The sequence below is a fragment of the Gasterosteus aculeatus genome, chromosome 15 (assembly GCF_964276395.1).
Source record: "Gasterosteus aculeatus chromosome 15, fGasAcu3.hap1.1, whole genome shotgun sequence".
Taxonomy (NCBI): Eukaryota; Metazoa; Chordata; class Actinopteri; order Perciformes; family Gasterosteidae; genus Gasterosteus; species Gasterosteus aculeatus.
In genome coordinates this window covers 16,363,034-16,385,663 of record NC_135703.1, presented here as the reverse complement: position 1 = coordinate 16,385,663, position 22,630 = coordinate 16,363,034, and the positions used below count along the sequence as shown (strand labels likewise).

The 22,630-nt window shown below is 43.5% G+C and overlaps 1 protein-coding gene across 1 annotated transcript; it reads left to right on the top strand.

Annotated features, from left to right (window-relative positions):
* The first annotated feature begins 1,028 nt into the window (after window positions 1-1,028).
* LOC120833093 (protein PALS1) lies at window positions 1,029-21,810 on the top strand. Its single transcript, XM_040199930.2, has 17 exons — window positions 1,029-1,267; window positions 8,134-8,435; window positions 12,370-12,547; window positions 12,870-12,970; window positions 14,374-14,481; window positions 15,485-15,562; window positions 15,677-15,817; window positions 16,192-16,353; window positions 16,619-16,696; window positions 16,796-16,979; window positions 17,081-17,152; window positions 17,479-17,550; window positions 17,956-18,123; window positions 18,223-18,312; window positions 19,402-19,514; window positions 19,613-19,723; window positions 19,880-21,810. Exons 2-17 carry the CDS (start codon window positions 8,238-8,240, stop codon window positions 20,054-20,056), a joined length of 2,031 nt encoding a protein of 676 aa, XP_040055864.2. The 5' UTR covers window positions 1,029-1,267; window positions 8,134-8,237; the 3' UTR covers window positions 20,057-21,810.
* The last annotated feature ends 820 nt before the right edge of the window (window positions 21,811-22,630 follow it).

Here is a 22,630-nt window from a genome sequence, read left to right as displayed (position 1 = left end):
GCACTGAAATTGGACTCAACTATTCCTAAATAGAGGTTTGGAATAGCTCAAATTCAACGAACGATATATATTTAACTCTGATTCATTATCTAAACAGCTGGGCATTGCGTGGTCTTTGGTTTATTGGAGGCTGTTTTAGCCACAGATTATTGTACACAAGGTGGGTTCTGCTGTGGTCCAGTTTAGAGAGAACTGGAGACACAGATCTATCGCTGGTTCTGGTCTATTTGTGGTATTTGTTCACAGCAAGAAATGAGTGAGTTGTGACATCACGTCTTATCCAATTTAGGAGGAAACGTCAACCCCCAAATCAACTGAAAAGCAGGGTGTTGCGTTCAGGTGCTCGTAAAGTACACTACTGGTGTATCTCTGCCACGACAGTGTTTCAGGTCAAAAGAATCAAACGCAGTTCAACTCTGTAACATAGACACAATCCTTTAAGTACTTTTCTCTCAATGTACTGTACTTGGTCTGAGCGTCAATGGAAGGAAACCTTGTGTGACATGTAGCCCACAGTGAAAGTTTACTATTAGCGTTAACAAAGTAGTGGCCTGCTGACCTCAATGCAGCCAAAACCAAAGGAGAAAAAACATCATCACGTCAGATTTGACAGATTATTAGATTTTCTTTTCAAATCACTTTTGTACTTGTATGAAATGTAGATTTATTTGATTGTCTTTCAAAGACAATCAAATAATCAATCAAATTTATTTGATTGTCTTTCAAAGACAATCAAATAAACACACATGTATATATAAATCTATATTAATGCAGTGGAACCCCTTTTTAATATCAGTAGCCTCCAGAGGTAAAGACCCCAGTTAGCTGATTGCAAAATTAACGAGTAGCTGAATACTATATTATTAAAATATGTTTAATGTATTTTGATGTATTAATCTTTGCTTGTTTAATGCTGATCGATCTATAGTAACAAGTATACTGTAGCGCTCGAGAGCTACAGTCCACCGATGCAACATCTTCTATTGGTTGAATCACACTTACCTCATCGCCGTATCCAATCAGCTTCCCTGTCTTATCTAGTTGCTGGTGGGTCGTCTCCTCCCCTGTCTGGAGTTGGGAATGACATCTGCGAGGAGGAGGAGGAGGTTTGCTGCCGTGTCCGATTCACGAGCAAATAGTCTGTTAGAGTGAAACCGAGACTAGAAAAGTAGATCCCGAACCTCGACTGGTTGTAAGAAAGTGACTCTGTACGAGGTTTCACTCGGATTTGTCTGCTAAAAGAGGACGCGCGGGGCGCAGGAAAGGAGTGAGTATTCCAGTGCTTTCGGTCGCGTCTGAAGCTGCTTTGTTATCAACAGGTGCTGCAGGAAGCGGCGAGCTAGCCAGTTAGCCGTAGCATTAGCCTGATAACGTATCTTAACCTTAAAGCTCCCCACACTTGTTACATAAAGTACGTTTTGTCAGGGTGACTAGTCGCCAACATGGTGCCAACGCTTTGTAATAACCGAATGAACTTTATGTCTAGTGTAAAATAAAGATAATTAACGTTAACAGAGACGTAAACGTTACTTTGAACGCTAGCTGTCAACCCGCCGCGTCCGACGCGGAAAACAACTCTCAACGTAGGATCGGATCAGCGCTGCTTGTACCTGTTGTAACTTTACAACACCTTTGTGTTTTGTCAGGATAATGTAAGTTCTACTTGCGTCGGCTTGAGTAGTGTTACGTTACGGTTCTTATTCTTGTTGGATTCTTACTAACGTTGTGACGTGGTTTTGTTAATGATAACTTACATAACCTGCTACAATCAGCATCGACTCCGCCAGAAGCCAATGAACCAAGACACGTCAATTCCATCTCAGTAGGACATTGTGGGGATTTAGCTGAAGTTTGAGGACATAGATGACACGTTAACAGACATGCTATTCAAACGAAACAAGTTCATCTCATTATACTTTCTTTCTTTTTTCTGTGTTTTCATCTGACTGCAAACAGTCCATGTATGAATGTTATAGTAGCATATAGTTCGAGTCTGCTTTTTTAGACTGTATGATTCTGGGTAAAATGTCGAGTTTCTCTGAAACTCTCAAACTGTTTGGCTGAAAATGCAAATAAGGAACACACAAGTTTGAATAAATACAGACGGAGATGTGAGGAGACTGGAGGAGGAGGGCAAAACCTAATCTAACCAGTCCCAGGACTCTTAGTCACTAATGCCAGTGAATGATTGACCCCTTGTTGGGGCTTGCTGGGTGCAGGAGGCTGTGATTCTCTATACTCATTTCCAATGTTGGTTTCACAACATGTAGCTGGGTGGGGGGAAGCTTACCAAACTTCGGGACAAATGACTGTCAGCGACAAATTCCTCCTACCTTCGGTGAACAGAAGGAACGGCATGTTGTCTCGCACAGCTCAAGCGTGATGATTATCTGGTCTAGTGTTCTTCAGAACGAAATGTGTTTTGCTTCTAGTGTGAGTGTATGTTGCTTCTGTTGGATGTCGTAGCATGAGGCCTGCATGTAAAAGGGAAAGGCTTTTTGTTGTGTCATGCATATTCACCAACGGTCGTACGTTGCTAACACGTTTAGACTTGAGCCTCGCTAAATGGCCCACTTAAAAATACTCAAGTATAGATGTAGTTCCAAAAGTTGATATTACAGATGTTGACGAACAGCATGATCTGAAGTGGAAAAGGGTAATCCATTTTTTTTAATCTATTCCAATTTTTGATATCGCAAAAATAAATGCATATGCCCAATAATAGTGCCTCTTGACTTATTGTAACGTACTGTGATGATAACCTATTGTGATAATATTGTATCACGACTTTCGTATAGTGGAAATACTGTTGCGTGGTAATTACATGTTGTGATCATATCATGGTGATTATAATGTAACCTGATTATATCGTATCCTGACTTTGGTATTGTGAAAATATAGTATCTGGGTGCCTCTGATGATTTCGCTCTTTTGTAATTTCTCATAGTTTTTTTTGATGCATAGTAGGAATGTCTATCTAACCAGGTACCTTCCCGTTAGCTACAGGTGCACGTGGTTCAGCTCCAGCTCTGAACTGACCATTCGATAGGATGTTCTGCAGCTACGAGGCTGCATCACTATGGCCATGACTTTTATGCAAACACACTGTGAGCTGGAGACCAGAGAGGTAAAGGCCGGCACATTGGGCCACAGGCCAGCAAAGCACACAAGTTCTTTGTTCTCTGGAATGCTCTCTGGATCCCTCACTCGCCCTCATTGTCCCTCAAGTTCTCTGACTTGATTGGGACCCAAAGTTAGACCCCTGCCAAATGAAAATGTGTCCCCAAATTAGGGTTAGAAGTAAGCACGCTAGGGCAGATGCTGTCACCTGGTCAGTGTCATCAACCGCCGTATACCGGTTCAACCGGTATACCGGAATCACATTTCCTTACAGTAAGAGTCCTTAACGGTATGAGTCTTCCACATACAGGGAGTGTGTAGCTGTAACAATTGATGTTGCTCTTTGGCAGGCAGCGGAATTGATATTTTACTATAAAATGATATTTTATTTTTATATATATATATATATTTATATAATATTTACAAGTTCATAGTACTTGGAACAATGGATGGACAAATTGCCCAGCGATCGGAGCTACTTGGCTTGCGTGTATTGAGAGACATGGTTATACCATTATACAACAATTAATGACCCACAACAAACGCTCTTTAACACGATAAAACACCACGACACAGTTTGCGACACAAACAATGTGTAGCACTAATAATTGTACATTTATAAAACCGAACTGCATGCTGGGTACAGCTCGTTTGCGATCAATACAAGAAGAAACTACGTTGCTAATGATACATGAAAATAGGGAAAAGAGCGCTACAGGAGGGACCAGAGATGCACCAACACAAGCGAATAGCTGTGTCTATTTGGAGGATTTTTGGTTTTGGAAAATCCACCAAAAGTTAGATCAGAAAACGAGTTGTTGCAAAGTTAGTCGAGTAAACGGTATTGCCAACACTAGCAGCCACAGCAGCTAACACGCTAACTCGCTGACCAGTTGCAAGCAAGTTAGGCAGCGAGCAGTGAACAGCTGTTCAGGTGGCCGGCGGTCCTTTTTGCCGTCAATGAATAAATGTGTTTACTCGAAAATAAAATACTGGGATACCGTCAGAATCTGAGGAAATACCGTGGAATGAATTTTTGCCCATGTCGTCCAGCCCTAGTATCATCCACCTCGGTATTAAGGAACTACTTTTTAGTAGATTACTTATTATAAACAACAACATACAGACTAATGGTCATACAGTCAAATTAGATGTATTTTTCCATTTTCAAGGTCCACACTTGGAGAATGTCTTAAGGTTTTTCAAAACATTGACTTAACTATATTAAGCTTTTTCCGAACTCTGTGCATCATAAATTCCTTTAAGTATTTCAACAGAAACTGAGCGTGTGTCTATATTGCCCCCCTCTCTCCCTCATTTGGGCTCTTTTTTCTCTTTGTCTGGTACAGGGTGGTACAGCCCTTTTCAAAATGTGTGTGTGTGTGTGCGTGCGTGTGCATGTGTGTGTGTGTGTGTGTGTGTGTGTGTATTGTTAAAAAAGAGGAGATAAGAGGCAGCTCTGCTTCTGCTCCCAGTGACATTCCCAGTTCACACAGACCGACTGCTTCCTCTCTCTCTGGGCCGTAATGTTGGTTGGTTTCAGGGTCCAGGAACACTGCAACTTGTACAAAACATACTCACACATTGTACGGATTAAACCGGGTTTGAACCAGTTATGGCCAAAGATTTGTTGACCATGACAAATATTAAGATCAGGATTCCTGCTAGAACCGTTCTTGTTTAACGGGCGGTTTTAGGGAGGCCATGACGATGATTAGTTACTTGAATGATTCACAATCCGACCGTCCGAACAACTTTATTATCAGGTTCACCTTCATTTTGTGAACTATTGCAATAATGTTTTTGAATGCAAACCGAAAAGATGTAGCGGTATTTTAATTCTTATGAAGCAGAGTGATAAACCGTCCCATTGACATTACAGCTCCGATGGGTAGTCATTGCTGCGCGCGGAATTGTTCTTTTCCCGAGTGATGCGTCCTCGCACATTGGAGAGAAGCTGTTGGCCGCTGCGATCTTCTCCATTTAATTGTGTGTACTTCTACATAATTGAGTGGAGCAGAAATAAAGTCTGATTTGCAGTTTCCCAAGGGAACCTTTCTCACATTAGCCAGGTTGCATTGTGGGGCGACCTTGAACGCCTCACTGTCACACTTGAGTTTGAATAGTGAGTGTATTAAAACTCAAAGGCATTGTTCTTTCTCTAAAAGTGTGTATCTGAGTTCACAACTCTTTGCCAAATGGCAGCTGCTGATGCTGCACTGTCCCCAACCCACCCATCAAGGAGCTTGTTGTTTAACTGCTGACACACATGGAGACACACATTCATACATGCACACCAGGGGGTAAGCTGTGGCAGCAGATGGTGGTGTGTGTGTGTGTGTGTGTGTGTGCGCGCGCATCATGTTGTGTTATCAACTCTCGATGTGTTTGTTTAGCAGACGCTCCGATAAAGGCTTATTTTACTAGACTCTGACCCAGTAGGAGACGGCCCGAGGTCTTCATCAGCGGGACCAAGCATAGGAAAACGTACCTGACGGAAGTGAATTAGTAATTTCTCTATAGAATTAGTTTGTAGTACACCCTGAAAAAGTGTTTCCCACCCACGGCAGTTCCGCACTGATACGTGTGCAAATATGTTTGTGTTGCGCTTGCGCCAGCGGACTGACAAACAAGACAAACAGACAGACAAAGACTATTCTGTTACACTTCTGTGTGTGTGTTTGTATGCACTTCCCTCCCTCTGATGTCTGAGTGTCAGATACTGACCCCCCAGACCTGTAGCCCTGTTTCATTGCTGCACCAGCTCTCACACAGAGGAGGACAGAGGAGACAAGTGGTGGAGCGGTCACCTTAGCTGGTGATGTTGGACTGGGCCTCTCAGGACCTGCAACAGGTGCAACATGGTCATTCATTTTGAATGATATTCTTAAGCTTTTGTTGTTCTATGTAGACACTATAGACACTGTAGGTATACAGTGTATTTGTCCGTGTTTCCCCAACCATTATTTTGGGCTTCTGCTCCCAGTGACATTCCCAGTTCACACAGACCGACTGCTTCCTCTCTCTCTGGGCCGTAATGTTGGTTGGTTTCAGGGTCCAGGAACACTGCAACTTGTACAAAACATACTCACACATTGTACGGATTAAACCGGGTTTGAACCAGTTATGGCCAAAGATTTGTTGACCATGACGAATATTAAGATCAGGGGGGGGGGCAGGTTGCCCCTGCCCCTGCCCCTGCCCCGGCACCCCCCTCCCCCCGCCCCCACACAAGAAAGTCTCAAAGTTTCGCTCCCACCAGCAGACAGAGAGCTTGTTTCAAGACACTGACTTTAGGTGAAAAATGATATTATTCATGTACAACTCATATTCACTTGGTAATCAGACTTCAGAAGTCTGATTTTTAATAAAAGGCCGATATCGCAGTGTTCTGTGTGAAAGCAATATAAAGGTAAAAGCAGTTCAACAAGGATTTCCGGAGGATCTTTCGGTGTCTCCTGTTGGGATAGACATATTTGTCTGCTGGACCTGAGGCATCCAGAGAAAAGGCTTTGCTCCTGGAACACAATGAAGTGAGCAAGCCTGCTGATGTGTGCTTCAAGTGCAATGGAGGGAAACTTCAAACAGAGAGGGATTCTTTACCGCAACAGGCACCTGAACCCTACTGATATCCTCTCGTAAACACACAGTATACCAAGGCTTGATGCTGAAAGCATCTGGATCTCCCCATCTGGATCCCCCTATGTGTCACATATCTAAAGATAACATCACCAAAGAGTCAAGTTCCCTGGAGTCTGTTGTCATCGATGGTGACAATGACTATTGGTCCCAACGTTTCCCACACCGAGAATGAGTCGTGTGTTTTCATGGCTCACACACACACACACACACACACACACACACACACACACACACACACACACACACACACACACACACACACACACACACACACCCTTCCCCCACCAGTGGAATTTTGTTCCCATGGCTGCCTGGCATTCCACACTACTTTATCATGGGACCCGTGTGTGTGTGTGTGTGTGTGTACAGTCCTGCTGGTAGGAGATATCATATCAACATGCTGTTGTTATTGTTTCAGTGAGATAAGGCATCCATCCGTCTTACCTCTTTTATTTTTACCCTCTCTCTCTAGCCTCTCATCCATCCACCGTTGACTCGTGTGTGTTTGGCGGGTGACCACCCGACCGCTGACAAAGCCGTTGTCATGGTTACAGGTGGAGAGTGGGGGGTTGTGATGACGTTGTCCCAGAAGGGAAACCGAAACGAGAGACGGAGTGGTAGACTGACCTAGATGGGGAGAGGGCACTTTGTCATAACTGGGTGTGGAGCTCTGATCACCAGTGAGCCAGTTGCTCCTTCAGCACTGTGCAGGGTTATGATGGAGCAGTCACTACTCACTCACCCAGTCAGTAAACTCAGAGGATCAAACACTTATTTCTATATAATGGCTGTCCGGTGCCTTGTGAGGGTAGAAAACAACACAAATGGCTGAATCCAGTCTGCATGCTGGCTCCCTGACACTCGATCCTTGTTAATGTTGTTCGTATCACCTGTGTTTTTCCCCTTACGACCAGTCCAATTGTCAGTGGCAAAGAGACCTTGTTGACCTGTTTCCGACAACTTGTGTTGCGTGATACTCTGAGTGGCGTGCTGCGATGTGGGAGCACTGCAGCATCTCTGAAAGGTTTCACCGTGAAGCAGTCCAGAGCATCGGGCTAAACTAAACTACCATCTTGTTTAAGATGCTCAAGATCATGTGATCTCTGCCATAAACAGCCAGAATTACAAAACTATCTCCTACTTTATTACATGAAGCTTTTACCAGTTAAACGTTGATCAGTCCACTTTGTTGTGGTTTGTTTGAACACCCATTCCTGCTGTGTCTGAGCAAGTGTTTACATCAGGTAAAACGATACCTGATGCTCCCTCTCTGGGCCTGTTGTCTTGTAATTCATGTTTGAGGAATACTGGGACACAGAATGTTCCGCACCAGATTAATGACCCTGCTTTCTGCTTCCTCCCCTCTTGAAGGTGTCATGGCCGCCCCGTTTACTGAGCTGCCCTCCTAGACTCGCCCCATCTCTAGATACACATACCATAACGTCCACCGAATTCACACACGCCCACTCCCAGGCATGACGACCTCCCATCTGAACGGCCATGTCACCGAGGGAGGAGGAAGAGGAGGAGGAGGAGGAGGAGGAGGAGGAGATGAAGAGCCGAGGGGAGGACAGCAGCATCGGGAGATGGCCGTTGACTGTCCAGGAGAGCTGGGGAGTCGAACGCTGCCGATCCGACGCTCTACACAGCTGGAGAGGATACGACAGCACCAGGTATGCTCACACACACACACGCACATTTATTTTACAAAAACACTTGACATTAAAGCTGCAAAAAACATGCAATTAGAATTTAGGTATAATGTGCATTTAAAGACAATCCAGGCTGATCAATTGAACTAAAACATACCTGAAGTAGTATGTACTACTGTTACCTAGGTATGCTATTTCACACTTTCAATGTCCTAAAATTCAGAAAGTAATACTTTGCAACAGTGTTAATTTCGTCGACGAAAACTATGACGAAAAGTTTTCGTTAACAACCTTTTTTTCCATGACTGACAGTTTTCGTCACGTCTTAGTCTCGTCTTCTATCTTAAAAAATAAAAACTATGACTACATCTATTCTAACTTTCGTTGACGAGACAAAAATGTTGGTGGTTGACGAAGTCACAATACTTTTTTCCCCCTAAAATCTCGCGTAGCCAACAGACAACAGACCGGCAAAGTACGGCGGATATTAACGTGTCATGATGACGTCATCCACAAACCCAGAACGCTCGCTCACATCGGTGCAGCGGTGGTTCTTGTGCACAGACTACGGACCGCGACGACTATTTTACACTTCGGCGAGTTTGAATGTGCGCTTCCTTGGTTTAGCTCAGCTGTCTCGGTTTAGGCAGGACACAAGAGAGAAGAACTGGTCATGAAACCAAAAAATAAACAAAGAGACAAAGAGAAAGAAACGACTGTTGAATGAAAAGTGGGAGTCGAGTTTAGAATGGCTGGTTTATGATGTAGCCAAGAAAATAATGTATTGCACCGATTGTAGGACGTTAAGGGGTCTCTTTTGTTGGGACAAGCAATTTCACAGTGGAAACAATAAAGGACCATGAAGTTTCCGGTGGCCATGTCAAAAGCACTGCAAGTAAAACAGACAAAGACAACAAAGTGTTGCGTTTAGATCCCTGGTCCTCATGAAGTTGTTACACCTTTGTTAAATTGCCTTGCAAATAAATGCTTTGCTTTTTGTTCAAATCCAAATCCTTTCATGTAATGATTTTTCACATGTAATTTATATTCGCTCACACAAACACTTGTTCTTGGCCGGCTCCTCTGTCAAATTTTACAACCCACTGTGGGCCGCGAGTCAAAATGTTTGCCGACCCCTGCTATAGACCTGTCCTAGGAGGGACATCTAATGGACAACAAAGTACTGCAAGCTAGACTATTATGCAGTTGTAGACACAACACAGAGGGTCCCTGGGCCTGAGAAGGGAAGAATAGGAGTTTAATATGGCTATTAAATGTGACTAAAACTAGACTAAAATGAGTTTTTGTTGACAAAAACTAAGAAGGATTAAAATGACTAAATGTGACTAAAACTAATATGCATTTTTCGTCAAAGACCAAGACTAAATCAAAAATAGCTGCCAAAATTAACACTGCTTTGCAAGAGTTACTTTGCCCGTTTCAGAATTTAGAAACAACGCGCATAATATCTTCATAAAATCTAAGGAATTATAACAAGTGAACTCCCTCAAAAGTTACTACAATTTGAATGGGCCTCACCATGACTATGTGACTACCACAGAGGCCAACTGTCAACATAACAAAGAGAAAGAACAACTTACACCTTTTGTAAAGACTCACAACACACTGGTTTAGAAAGAACGGTTGGAGTAGAGCCATATATGCCCAATGGAGGAAACACTGTAGCTTCTTTCTTTGAAATACAACTTGTGTTAAATGAATCTTATCTGATTGTAGATTTAATCTTATGCACCCATTAAAAAGACGGAGCCAAACCGTCACTGCTCTGTAACTATGGATAGTTCCACCCACACATTCATTCATTAAATAATGTTTACACAAGCAGTCCTCCTTCCCATCACCCCTGTGGGGGAGAGATAGGGAGGGGCTGCATGTAGTCTGCCATGTTACTGACTAAATATACACTCACCGGCCACTGTATTAGGAACACCTCGCTAGTGAAAGGTTGGACCCGTTTTGCATTCAGAACTGCCTTAGTTCTTGTCGACATACTTTCAACAAGGTGTTGGCAACATTCCTCAGAGATTTTGGTCCATATTGACATGATGGCGTCACACAGTTGCTGCAGATCTGTCTCCTCCACATCTGCGATGAATCCCCTGTTGCACCACATCCCAAAGGAGGTCTATTGGATTGAGACGTGGTGACTCTGAAGGCCATTGGAGTACAGAGAACTCATTGTCATGTTCAAGAAACCAGTTTGAGATGATATAAGCCAGGGGTGCTCACACTTTTTCAGCATGGGAGCTACTTTTGAAATGACCAAGTGAAAATGATCTACCCATTATATTTATTGAGAAATATATTGAGGATTCTTACAACCTATGTTGATGTATAACCACATATGTTGCACAACACAACATAATTCAGAACTGAACAGACTGAACAACATAATTATGTACATGTTTTGCCATCACCTGAGCTCACTCTTGATGACTTGCACTGAATTGAATCAGCCAGGGATACATAGTCCAGTGTCGTATTTTCCATGAAGAGTCCGAAAATGCCGCTCCACATTTCCCTTCTTTGGTATTGCGACGGTAGACTGGCAGACGAGACCAACGCACTTTGAAAATGTCATTCCGTATGAAAGTGATAGGTTTTTTTCTTTTTACTTGGTCCAGCTCCCCCACTCATTTTTATACCCTATCTTACGTTTAAGAGGAAAAAAACGAGCGAAAAATTAGGATGTAACTAACGACTAGCTTGTTAGCTTTGCAGAGCTCAGGGGCGTTGTTTGAACACGCACAGTGACCTAATTGTACGTAGAAAAAAATCAGATGTCTGGTCTGAAAAATCAGATGACTGGTTGTCCTGTGTATCAATCAAGTGACGGGATGGCTGATAGGCTGACGTCTAGTTTTTTTATTCAAAACAACTCAACTTTATTTGTATAGCGTCAGTTCATGACAATGTCACCTCACCTTGTCATGCGATCTACCAATAGTACCTTGGAGATCGACTGGTAGATTGCGATCGACGTATTGAGCACCCCTGATATAAGCTTTGTGACATGGTGCATTATCTTGCTGGAAGTAGCCATCAGAAGATGGTGCACTGTGGCCATAAAGTTATGGACATGGTCAGCAACAATACTCAGGTAGGCTGCCGCATTTAAACCATGCTCAATTGTTACTAAAGCATGGCCCAAAGTGTGCTAAAGTGTGTGAATTGTAGTCTCAGTTTCCTGTTGTTGGCTGACAGCAGTGGTGTGGTCTTCAGCTGCTGTAGCCCGTTTTCATCAAGGTTCCACGTGTTCTGCTTTAATTGGTTGTAACCAGCGCTTATTTAAGTTACTGTAGTCATTCTATCATCTGGAACCAGTCTGCCCATTCCCCTCTGACCTCTCACTTCAAGAAGGCATTTTTGGCCACATAACTGCCGCACACTGGATATTTTCTCTTTTTGGAACCGCAAAGAGATTCATCAAGTTGTCTTCACCATGTTTACATGCCTGGATGCATTGAGTTGCGTCCATCTGATCTGAACACACATATTGGTTGGTTGTCGTAAGGTCTTTCTAGATGTCAGCTGGCCACCACCTCGACTGTATAATGTAAAGAATGACATGTTACTACATAACAACACAGAGAAGTGTTCTGTTGCTTTATACCTAGTAACAAATCATTAAACCACCATAGGTCAACAGGCACAATTCCTGAATTGTTCTATTTTTAAATAACAAATGATGACACTAGAGAAATTAAATCATATACCCTTTTGTTAATCTATTTAATTAATAATGGTTTAAGATTTGTAGATTATTCAATGCAAAGGAACCAAGCATTACGATGGAAATTGTGAGTGCATAAAAATAGCTGCCAAAATTTAACACTGCTTTGCAAGAGTTACTTTGCCCGTTTCAGTATTTATGAACGGAGCTCCCCATTGTTGGGTTGCATTTCCATCTGATGCTTTTCTTTCTGTGCATCAGGAGGATCTACGGCGTCGCAGAGAGGAGGAGGGTCGGCAGCTGGACCTGAACGCCTCGCTCCGACTCAGAAAGCTCTCCCAGCATCCCCACATCGGCATCGACAACCCCACATTCCTGCAAGACTCGCACACATCACAGCAACCGCCACTCAGCATTCAGCACACTCATGCACTACTGGGTAAAAACACACACACACACACACACACACACACACACACAGATCTGGGTGAGGAGGGAATGTAAGGAAGACAAATTCCTCAGGGAGGGAGAGAAGGGCACCAGAGGCTCTTGAGGACTTAATTAAAACTTTGTTTTGGGAGTTAATGTTGACACGCCATCAGACTAACAGGAACTGTGACATGTTGACTTACAAATGAGAAGCAGCCTCTCTCACACACACAGTAATCCAGCAAAAGCGGTTTGTCTCAAGTCATTCTGACGCTATGTAAAAATCAACCGCTACTAAGATGTGTTTGCCGTTTGTGTGTGTTTTCTTGCAGAGTTGGAGGAGCTGCTGCTGTCCCTGAAGCAGGTCCGAGGCAGCCTGTCCGACCAGCAGAGTCAGAAGGACGTGGAGCTGGTCCTCGCACTACTGAACAAGGTACCACGCGGCAGTCATTAAGTCATTGTGGTATTTGAAGGGATTTACAAAGAAGGCCGTCTGGGCTGAGCATCCATAACAACAGGCGCCAAACATCTGTACTGTGGGAATGAGGCGGGGTCAGGGGGCAGATGCTGGAGGCTGCAGAGAGAGCGTTACGTTCTCTAACGAAGGTACCAGGTCCCAGATCCCTTTGTGCCAGCATTAAATATAACTTTAAATGGATATTTTTCTGCCCAATCTTAAATAATGCTGCGTTCTACTGCAACATTGAAGCAGTCGTCAGCATCTGAAAGCATCCCTTTGTGGCTGCAGGGACATTTCCAGGAATCTTTTTAGTGGACATATCTAAAAGGGATTTTCAGTGTCACGTTTGGTTTCTGCCTTCCCTCCAAATTGTCCTGCTGGGAAGGAGTTCAAGTCACTGAATATTGGTCCCTCGTCACACAGAAAATATGATTACGTCTTTGCTGAAGCACCAGTGTACGCTTTCAAAGCTGCTGCCATTAAAAAGTAGCATGTTAAATCCCCATTGTTAGACTACTGTTAGGCTACCAACCTGGAAGACACCTGTGCAGCTCGTGCATGTCATATTGTCCCACGGGCGCACACACCTTTGGCGTGTACTGTCGAGGGCTGTAGGAAATAACTCAAAGCTTTCCACATTCATTCATAACATCCCCGTTCAAATGAATAATAACCAACAGAAATATACAGGCTGATCTACCAGCCGTTGTTGGACATTTATTTATTTAAACTGTGGACATCACAGCGGCATTCGATTTGTGACATACAATTATGCACATGTTTAGTGTTTGCAGTGAACAGCTAATTTACAACACCTGTCCACAGGATATAAAATACTATTACTAAAATAATAACAGCGCAAGAAGATACATACATAAGTACATATATAGGTGCATAGACACAGTACAAGTGCACCTCTGGTATTGCTAAGTGCAGTTCGCAGTCTCAGTATAATGTTTGGGTCTAAATACAAATTGTTGTTGATACAGTAACTGTAGAACGTAACTAATGAATGGTCACTCACCACCTCATTCCATGTTATGTTATGGAGATATTCATGAATGCAAACGACGGAGCAGGCTTTAAATGAGAAGAGCCCTTCGTGTGCGCCCTCTTGACTTCAGTCGTTTGCTTGCTTCTCCTCGCTTCTGTTTCTGCATGCTGAATCAGCCAAACAGCACCCATCAAGTGCCTCCTTGTGCCAATCCCAAAACCAAAACTAGGGACAGAGTGCAGCGTCCCCTTGGCCTAGTCCCACTTAGTGCTGACACTCGGGTGTACAGATTTCATTGCACTGTGATTTGAAACAATGAGGCAGAGTGATGTGAAACGGAGGATGCGCACATACTTACTGTGTCTTCTTTGTTCTCCTTTAGTCTGACTTCCAGTCAGCGCTGAAGATCCATAATGCCGTGGCCACCAGCATGCACCGGCCCTCTCCTCCGTACCCACACACACAGCAGGCTCTTCAGCTGGCCCTGGAGGTATACCACAGCGTCCTGTTCATCTGACAGAGACAGCACACACACACACACACACACACAGACTCCAGGTCAGTGAGTGTATACTGTAATAACGAGGTTGAAGACAGAGCAGCTCTGTTCAGCATCAATTAGAGCTCTGCACACACACACACACACACACACACACATTGTTTTCAGCCAACTATTTTATGGTGCGATCACATTTTAAAAGAGCAACCGGTTTATAATGATGCCACAGTCCATTTTTTCTCAAACTTGAGTAGATTCATCAGAAGGAGCGCCAAAGACAGAAATGTTTTTATTCTGTGAAGTTTGGATCTTACGGGTGACTACCAGGTGACACCAGGTCATGTGACGGATCCAGGATTCCTGTCTGACGGTGCAGCAGCTCTTTCTTTCTGTGGAATCTCATTAAGGAGCAGCACATTATTTCTGCTCTATGTCGAATGATAATTCAAATATTTGTTGAGTTGTTGCAACACATTTTCTCCTTGAGGTTATCATTTCAAATCTAAATGCTGAACAATGTCAACTCTTCATAATCTGAGCCCATCTTCAGATGAACCCACAGTTATCACCGTACAGCCTAATGACTCCCTGCAAAGGCACTGTGCATGTTTGTAAAAAGCTGCTCTTGCTACATTGATAATATGCTATTATCATACGGGTAGATGAGATCCAGCGTACTGATTGGTTGAGAGTGAGTCACGGGGTGTACATCATTGAGTGATAATATACAGTACCTGTTCACATTGACCCGAGCGTTCCATCTTACTGCGCACTCAAAGTAACCGATTAGATTTTGCGCGACCGTTAGTTGACATTTCAGCTTTTAGCTCGGTGGCGATTGCTTAAAACCCCCCGGAAATCCCACAAACGTGGTGGACGGCGTGAGCGTTGTTAGGTCCGCGTCGGGCCCCCGAACTGTTACATTATTTGATGATAGAGTACAGCCTCTCGTACCTTATTGCTTTAATATGTTGTATGTTGCCATGGTTTTTAGACAAGGAGTCTCATCCAGTCAAGTCAGAACAAAGAGGGCCTGGAGCTCCACCGCCTGCTGTCAGACACACACATCCAGGTAGAGACACGCAGCTCACTTAGTGAAAAAGACACCAAAGAATCATCAGGGCTGCAGGCCTATTGCTGAGGTGTGTGTGTGTGTGTGTGTGTGTGTGTGCGTGCGTGTGCGCAGTCATTGCTGCTGGCCCATGACAGCATAGCGGAGACGGAGATGCAGCTTGAGCCGCTGCCCTCCGAAGGAGAGACTCTAACCCAGTGGGGAGGAGAGACTGTGAAGATAGTTCGCATCGAGAAAGCCCAGGACGTCCCTCTGGTAAGACTTAACGCCTGAGAGCACAGAGCAATCAAGTACATCTCTTATTACATCAATTCATCCAATATTTATTCAAATATTTCCAAAAGTAAAGGTTGGACTTTTTAGAATAATCAACATTGTGTAGCTTTATTGAACAATAAAATAATCTTTAAAGCTTAACCCAGTAGTTGAACTGAAGATTAAACATTAAGCATGTTCTTCTTTAAAGGTCTGTAAAGCGTGTAAAGCTCTCCTTCAGGATAAGTGCACTGTCAATGCATTCTCTGTAAATAATGAGATTTTTACTCAGTAGAATCTCTGATTGTAAAGTAATGTGTAGATCACGTGATGTGTAGCTGTCATTCTGCTGTGCTTTTGTGTGCGTCCTGTAGGGGGCGACTGTCCGTAATGAGATGGAAAGTGTCGTGATCAGTCGCATCGTTCGAGGAGGAGCAGCTGAACGGAGCGGACTCCTATCAGAAGGAGATGAAGTACTGGAGATAAACGGCGTGGAAATCAGAGGGAAAGATGTCAACCAAGTGTTTGACATACTTGTAAGTATCTCAACATAGTTCCTTGAGCACTACCGGGTGGTAACAGAGTGTAAAGAAATCAAATCTATGCTGTTGTACACACACACTCTACCTGTGATTTGCATCAGGGTGATATTTGTAGAGGAGCTTTTTGTATTGATGGCATTATACATTACATTGAACACGAGCAAAAAGGCAGTCTCTAGATTCAATGCAAACTGTACAGTATATAGTAGCTGACAAATGACACATGCTCTCTTTGTCTGTGTGTGTCCGTGTGTGACAGGCGGACATGCACGGCCTGCTGACCTTTGTGCTTATTCCCAGCACTCAGAGCAAACCTCCTCCTGTCAAAGAGTCTGTGGTGAGTGGTGAACACCTGATTGGAAAAGGTGTCGACAGGAGAGATTAGAGAAAAGGTCTTGACTTCTTTTCCCCTGTCGGCCTTGTCTCGCTCCCACAGATCCACGTCAAGGCCCATTTCGATTACGACCCATCAGATGACCCCTACGTACCATGCAGAGAGCTGGGCTTGTCCTTCCAGAAAGGAGATATTCTGCACATAATCAGCCAGTCAGACCCCAATTGGTGGCAGGCGTACCGGGATGGAGACGAGGACAACCAGCCTCTAGCGGGACTGGTACCAGGTACTTTCCTCTGTCGCACGCTCCCAGGTTCTCTTTTGACTTAAGTCAAACGCCTCGATGGCCGCTGTTGGTTTGCTCTTACGTTCTCTTTTCTTCCACAGGGAAGAGTTTCCAGCAGCAAAGAGAGGCCATGAAACAGACCATAGAAGAAGACAAGGAGCCGGAGAAGACTGGTCCGTTGCTTTCCTCTCTACACCATGACACCATGACTGAATGACCAGCTCAGAGCATTCTGTACAGCCTCTCAGGCGTACAATGTACAGCATATAGTTTGGGGAATAATGTCTAATGATTGAATTAGCGTTCAGAGGGACCACAGGAGATCTGTTATTCACTCAGGGGGCGTTGTGAGTTCCTGATCTTCTATTTAGCTAACCGACAGGATACCATTTCCCACCATGCATCAACTCCTCCTCGTGCTGAAATTAAATAAGTGATTAAGTAAAGAAGGCATGGTCCTATGCAGCAAGGGCGTTTCAAGATGCTTTGTTGTTTACAGGGAAGCTGTGGTGTGCAAAGAAGAACAAGCGGAAGAGAAAGAAGCTGCTGTACAACACTAACAGGAATGATGGTACGGCAACTGGAGTACTACTTTCGTAGTGGATTACCAGCTGTGAAGAAAAAAGAGATGGCATTAGTTATGAATGGGTGTCTAGGACAGCCGTTAGGGCCATTGTATGTGGAAAGAGAAATGGGGGGAGGGGTGGACTGTTTATTTACAGAACTAAATTGGTACACCTGAGAAAAGTCTTGCAAGTTTACATAAAAAACAACCGTCAAAGTGAGCTATAGATGCTGTCTGAATCTCTAAAAGGACCTTGTTGTGTTCTTATGGTAGGCACGGCCACCAAGGTGATTTCCGTGCGGTCTTTTTAAATATTAATATACTCGCTATAAGTTGCACTTAGGTAGAAAATGTGTTTACCAGTGTGATGACATTTATTCAACCTTTGATACTTTCTGTTCCTTGGCCCAGACCTTGATAACGAGGAGGTTCTCACCTATGAGGAGATGGCTCTGTACCACCAGCCGGCCAACAGGAAGCGGCCCATCGCACTCATTGGTCCAGCCAGTTGCGGCCAGGCGGAGCTTAGACAGAGACTGCTCAACAGCCAACCAGAACGCTTCGCTGGAGCTGTGCCCCGTAAGACTCACACACTCAGACACACACAGGCTTTTAAATTTTTTATGGCTACGCTAACGTGTGTGTGTGTGTGTGTGTGTGTGTGTGTGTGTGTGTTAGACACCACACGGAGCCGCCGGGATTGCGAGCTGAGTGGCCGCGATTACCACTTTGTGTCTCGTCAGACTTTTGAGGCGGAGCTGGCAGCAGGTAAGGTTTCATGTTATCAGATACTGTAAATTGATCATTAAGAGGGACGTTCTTCGCTCAGTGTCAGTATTCGCATGTTATTTCACCATTGAAGCACCAGATCGATAAAGGTTTTACGCATATTTCACTCCTCAAGTGACAAAATAAATGTATTTAGAAGTCATTTATGAGCCTGGAATTAGTGTTTCACAAGTGAGTGGTGGTAGCCAGAAGCCTTAATGACCCTAATACTGTAGATAAGTTACACTATGTGATTGTGTCCACTCTAAATGGTGCCATAGAGCTGCATTCTCTCTCCTGGCCATCAGGGGGAGACTATGAGAAAATGACTCTTGACCCTCTTGATTTATTCACTTAATAAACATTATACTCACAAGTTTATGTTCTCAATCTCTAGCTTCAAGTCTTCTTCAATACATCATGAAGTTCATTTAGTAAACTATGGTCCATTTAGAGTCAAATAGACCACAAAGCAAGGTATCATTTAGGGCCGTGCAACTGTGGTTACCATATCGTTACCACGGCCTTGGTCTCTGTGTTTTGTTATATCTTCTAACAGTCTGTTTTATTTCATGAATGTTAATTGTAACATTTACAAGCTTTAAAATGATGCATGATTCAGCATTTTGTTGTGATTAGCTGCACCTTCTAGTGTCACTGATGGTGACTGCGTCCACGTCTTACATGCAGTCTGTGGGAACAGCATAGCTCACTGAGCATTACGCTCCTAACACCTGATGTGGCCACTGTCTGCCCTTCCATGTCACAGTGAAGACAGGAAACCGCAAACACAGCGTGGCTTTCCATGGTGTGTTCAGCCATAAATGTAATCCACGGAAATAAACTTTTACAATGTCACTGCCTCCTCGGGGCATGTTGTCCAGTCTTACACAGATGCTTTTTAATTGTGTAAGCTATACTTTAATAAACTTGTGACAACATCACAAGCCTCTAACTGTAGTGAGAATACCAGATTAAGCAGATGAAATGACGAGGGATTACGAGCACACTTTGCACTACAAAGGTCGTATGACTGTATGATGAATTATACCCCCCTCCCCTCCCCCCTCTGCCTGCTGTGGGTCCCAGGGAAGCTGATAGAGTCCGGAGACTTTGAGAAGAACCTGTACGGGACGAGTACAGACTCAGTGAGACAGGTCATCAATACTGGAAAGATCTGTGTGCTTTGTCTGCACACACAGGTGTGTGTGAACACACACACACACACACACACACAACATTGACCAATCGCAGCTGAACCCAGGCTAAAAGGTTTGTGCGTGCATGTGTGTGCGTGCAGGCTCTGAAGGTGCTCAGGAGTTCTGACTTGAAGCCGTATATAATCTTCATAGCTCCGCCCTCCCAGGAAAGACTCCGAGCCCTTTTGGCTAAAGACAACAAGAACCCCAAGGTATTTATTCTGGTGTGCCTTCTCTGAAATGGTTAAATATCACCAGTGTCTACATCTTTCTCTCTCTCTCTCTGTGTGTGTGTGTGTGTGTGTGTGTGTGTGTGTGTGTGTGTGTGTGTGTGTGTGTGTGTGTGTGTGTGTGTGTGTTGCCGACAGCCCGAGGAGCTGCGGGACGTCATTGAGAAGGCGCGGGAGATGGAGCAGAGCTGTGGTCACCTGTTTGATGGCGTCATCACCAACACGGACCAGGACAAAGCCTTCAACGAGCTGCTACGACTCATCAACAAGCTGGACACTGAGCCCCAGTGGGTGCCTTGCTCCTGGCTGCGCTGAGAACACACACTCACCGACACACACAGCAGTCACAGGGAGTCACACTGCTGAGCTTCAATGGAGTATTAAGGCCACCGCCAGGAGAGAACAAGTCCTTTTACAGTTGAAATTATTCGAGACAAAGTCATTTTAAGGGGAAACATCCCAATATTGAAACCTAAAGTGGTTATTTAACAGTACAATGTCATAATGTTAAGAGATAAATGATAAAACAACCATCATATGAATTAACTTAGTTTTAGAAGAAAGTGTTAATATTATGAGATAATTTTCAAGACTAAGCAAAGGACAAGTTATAATATTAAGAAATTCAATTGGATTTTCACCTGAAAGAATTCTACACATTTTTACTCTATGACTTTTTCTCATGAAACCCTCTTTTCTTGTAATATTATTTTACTTAAAACTACAACTGCAGTTAACAGTATATTCTTGAAATAACAAGTGTCTTCCTTTAGAAAACTATGACCTTATTTCAGTTAGATCTTACCAACAAGATCATACATTTCTTGTTGAAATGTGACTTTTGTTGTAATTCCCACTTTAATGTCGGAACATCTTGACTTTTGTCTTTTCTGACCTTTGACCCTGACACTCCGTTGTTCTGCAGAGTACAAGTAGTAGAATGTATTGACCTGTTGGCACTGTAAAGGACAAATCTACAGGTGGATTAGCTTTGTGTGAATGGACAGATGTTGGTTGGTGTGTGACTGGTCCATCCCGTTCATTTCCACCCAGGACATTTATGCCACACTCATCTCTTACTTATTATATTCATTCTTAGAGACCAAAATATGGACCTTTTTTTTCTTCTTCTAGCTCTTTCTCCAAAATGTGAGGCCTCGTTCACGACGCACCCTTTGCCTTGATTCTGTCAGCATTTCAATAGTTTCCAATATTTAAATGATCACGTTCACTATTATTTGAACTTGTTGCAGTGCAGAGAGACCGTAAAGAATTAGATTTTGTGTTGAGGCGTTTTTAGTTTTTGTCTGAAACCGTTGGGCCCTGAGCTCAGAAGAGGCGCCTGGTGAGAAGTACATGTGACACTGAGATTCATGAAGTGCTCCTTTAGATCCACGCTGCGAAGAACACACACACGCACACACACACACACACACGCACACACAGTGCATTAGACGCTGACTTCACCCAGAAGTCTTTGTGGCCTGATGCTGCAGCCTTCTTCACACTGACTGAGCTTTCTGTTGAGACGCTAACAATTGAACACTAAAACAAAGGACAGAGCACTTGATACTTCCTCTCTGACGGCTTCGTCTTTCTGTCCTGTGTGATCACATTTAGGTAGTAGTGACGTCTGAGCCTGTGTGGGTACAGGAAACCAGGAAGTTGTAGTTTTAGTTGTGATGCTGAAGTTATTATATATTTAGTGTGTGTGTGTGTGTTGTGTGAATGGATTTGTGTGTGTGCCTGTCTTTGAAGACAGCAAAGTATTATTATGATCTGAAATAGACCTGACAAAATATCACTCATCACTGGCTAGAGCATTTATATATTTGTAATATTGAAAAATAGATTTATGAAGTCCAGAATGCACCAATGGGATTGCAGGTTTCACCTTTTGCCTCAACTGCCATTGGTCCAGGAGGAGGAGGGGGCGGGGCTAAGCGAATTAACTGTGTTGAATGTAAAGTTAATCGATACCACATGTTTATCAGACATCACTTCTTGAGTAAATCTGCTTTTTGTATGAATACTCAAAATGAATAAATAAATAGATGGTTAATTGAAAATGACGCTTTTGAGCTTTTCTTCAATTTTGCAAACAGATTTGTTTTCCATGTAATATTTCTTCAGGTACATCTTTTTCCTAAACAGATCTGGCCAACAAACTTTTCGGAAGACAAGCCAACATCTTAAAGTAACTCCAATAAATGGAAAGCCAGGAACCAAAATCAGCAGAGACATTTCCTATAGCGTCTACTCATCATCTGGCTTTGCAGAAGATCACATGTAGTAGAATGACTGATCCACAGGGGGCACTGTTGTACAGATTATTCTTATTTCACGTGTGATCCTGGAGTGGAACAGAGTCGACTGCCACAGTAAACACGCCCGGTTCCCTCCCTCCCTCTGCTTGGTTTTACTTTTATTGCGCTACGTGTTGTGCCTGGTTCTGGACATGGAACTTGCCTCTTTCTGATCAGGACACATTTAAAAGTTCGCTGTGAACTGATTATCCACAGGTCGAATCCAGCCTGTACTACTGAGTGTTTTACTCTACAAAGCCCCACAAACATTCACATGAAGTTGCAGAATTATTGGAGCACAATAGTCTCATGTAAATAAGTAGTTGTCAGTTGCTGCTACTTTGCATTTGGCCTTTAACCGTTGATCTGAGCGTATCTCCGGTTTCCTTTTTTAACATGTTTGAGGAGCAATCAGAGAGTCTTAGTTCAGAGCAAGAGGATTAACCCAACACTTGTCAGTGTTAGTTTCACGGGAAAAGTCCCTTTTTTAAAAATTCAAACAAAATGAACTCTCTTTTTTCAAATCTATTATTTTATTTTTCTACTTTTCTTTCATCATAGAAGAAAATCACAAATGCCTTTT

What these genes read in the sequence shown, in the direction of transcription:
- LOC120833093 (XM_040199930.2), top strand. Translation starts at nt 8,238, where the DNA reads ATGACGACCTCCCATCTGAACGGCCATGTCACCGAGGGAGGAGGAAGA. An exon ending in TCCTCGCACTACTGAACAAG is followed by an intron (nt 12,971 to 14,373) that starts GTACCACGCGGC and finishes GTTCTCCTTTAG; the next exon opens with TCTGACTTCCAGTCAGCGCT. An exon ending in TGCTTTGTCTGCACACACAG is followed by an intron (nt 19,515 to 19,612) that starts GTGTGTGTGAAC and finishes GTGTGCGTGCAG; the next exon opens with GCTCTGAAGGTGCTCAGGAG.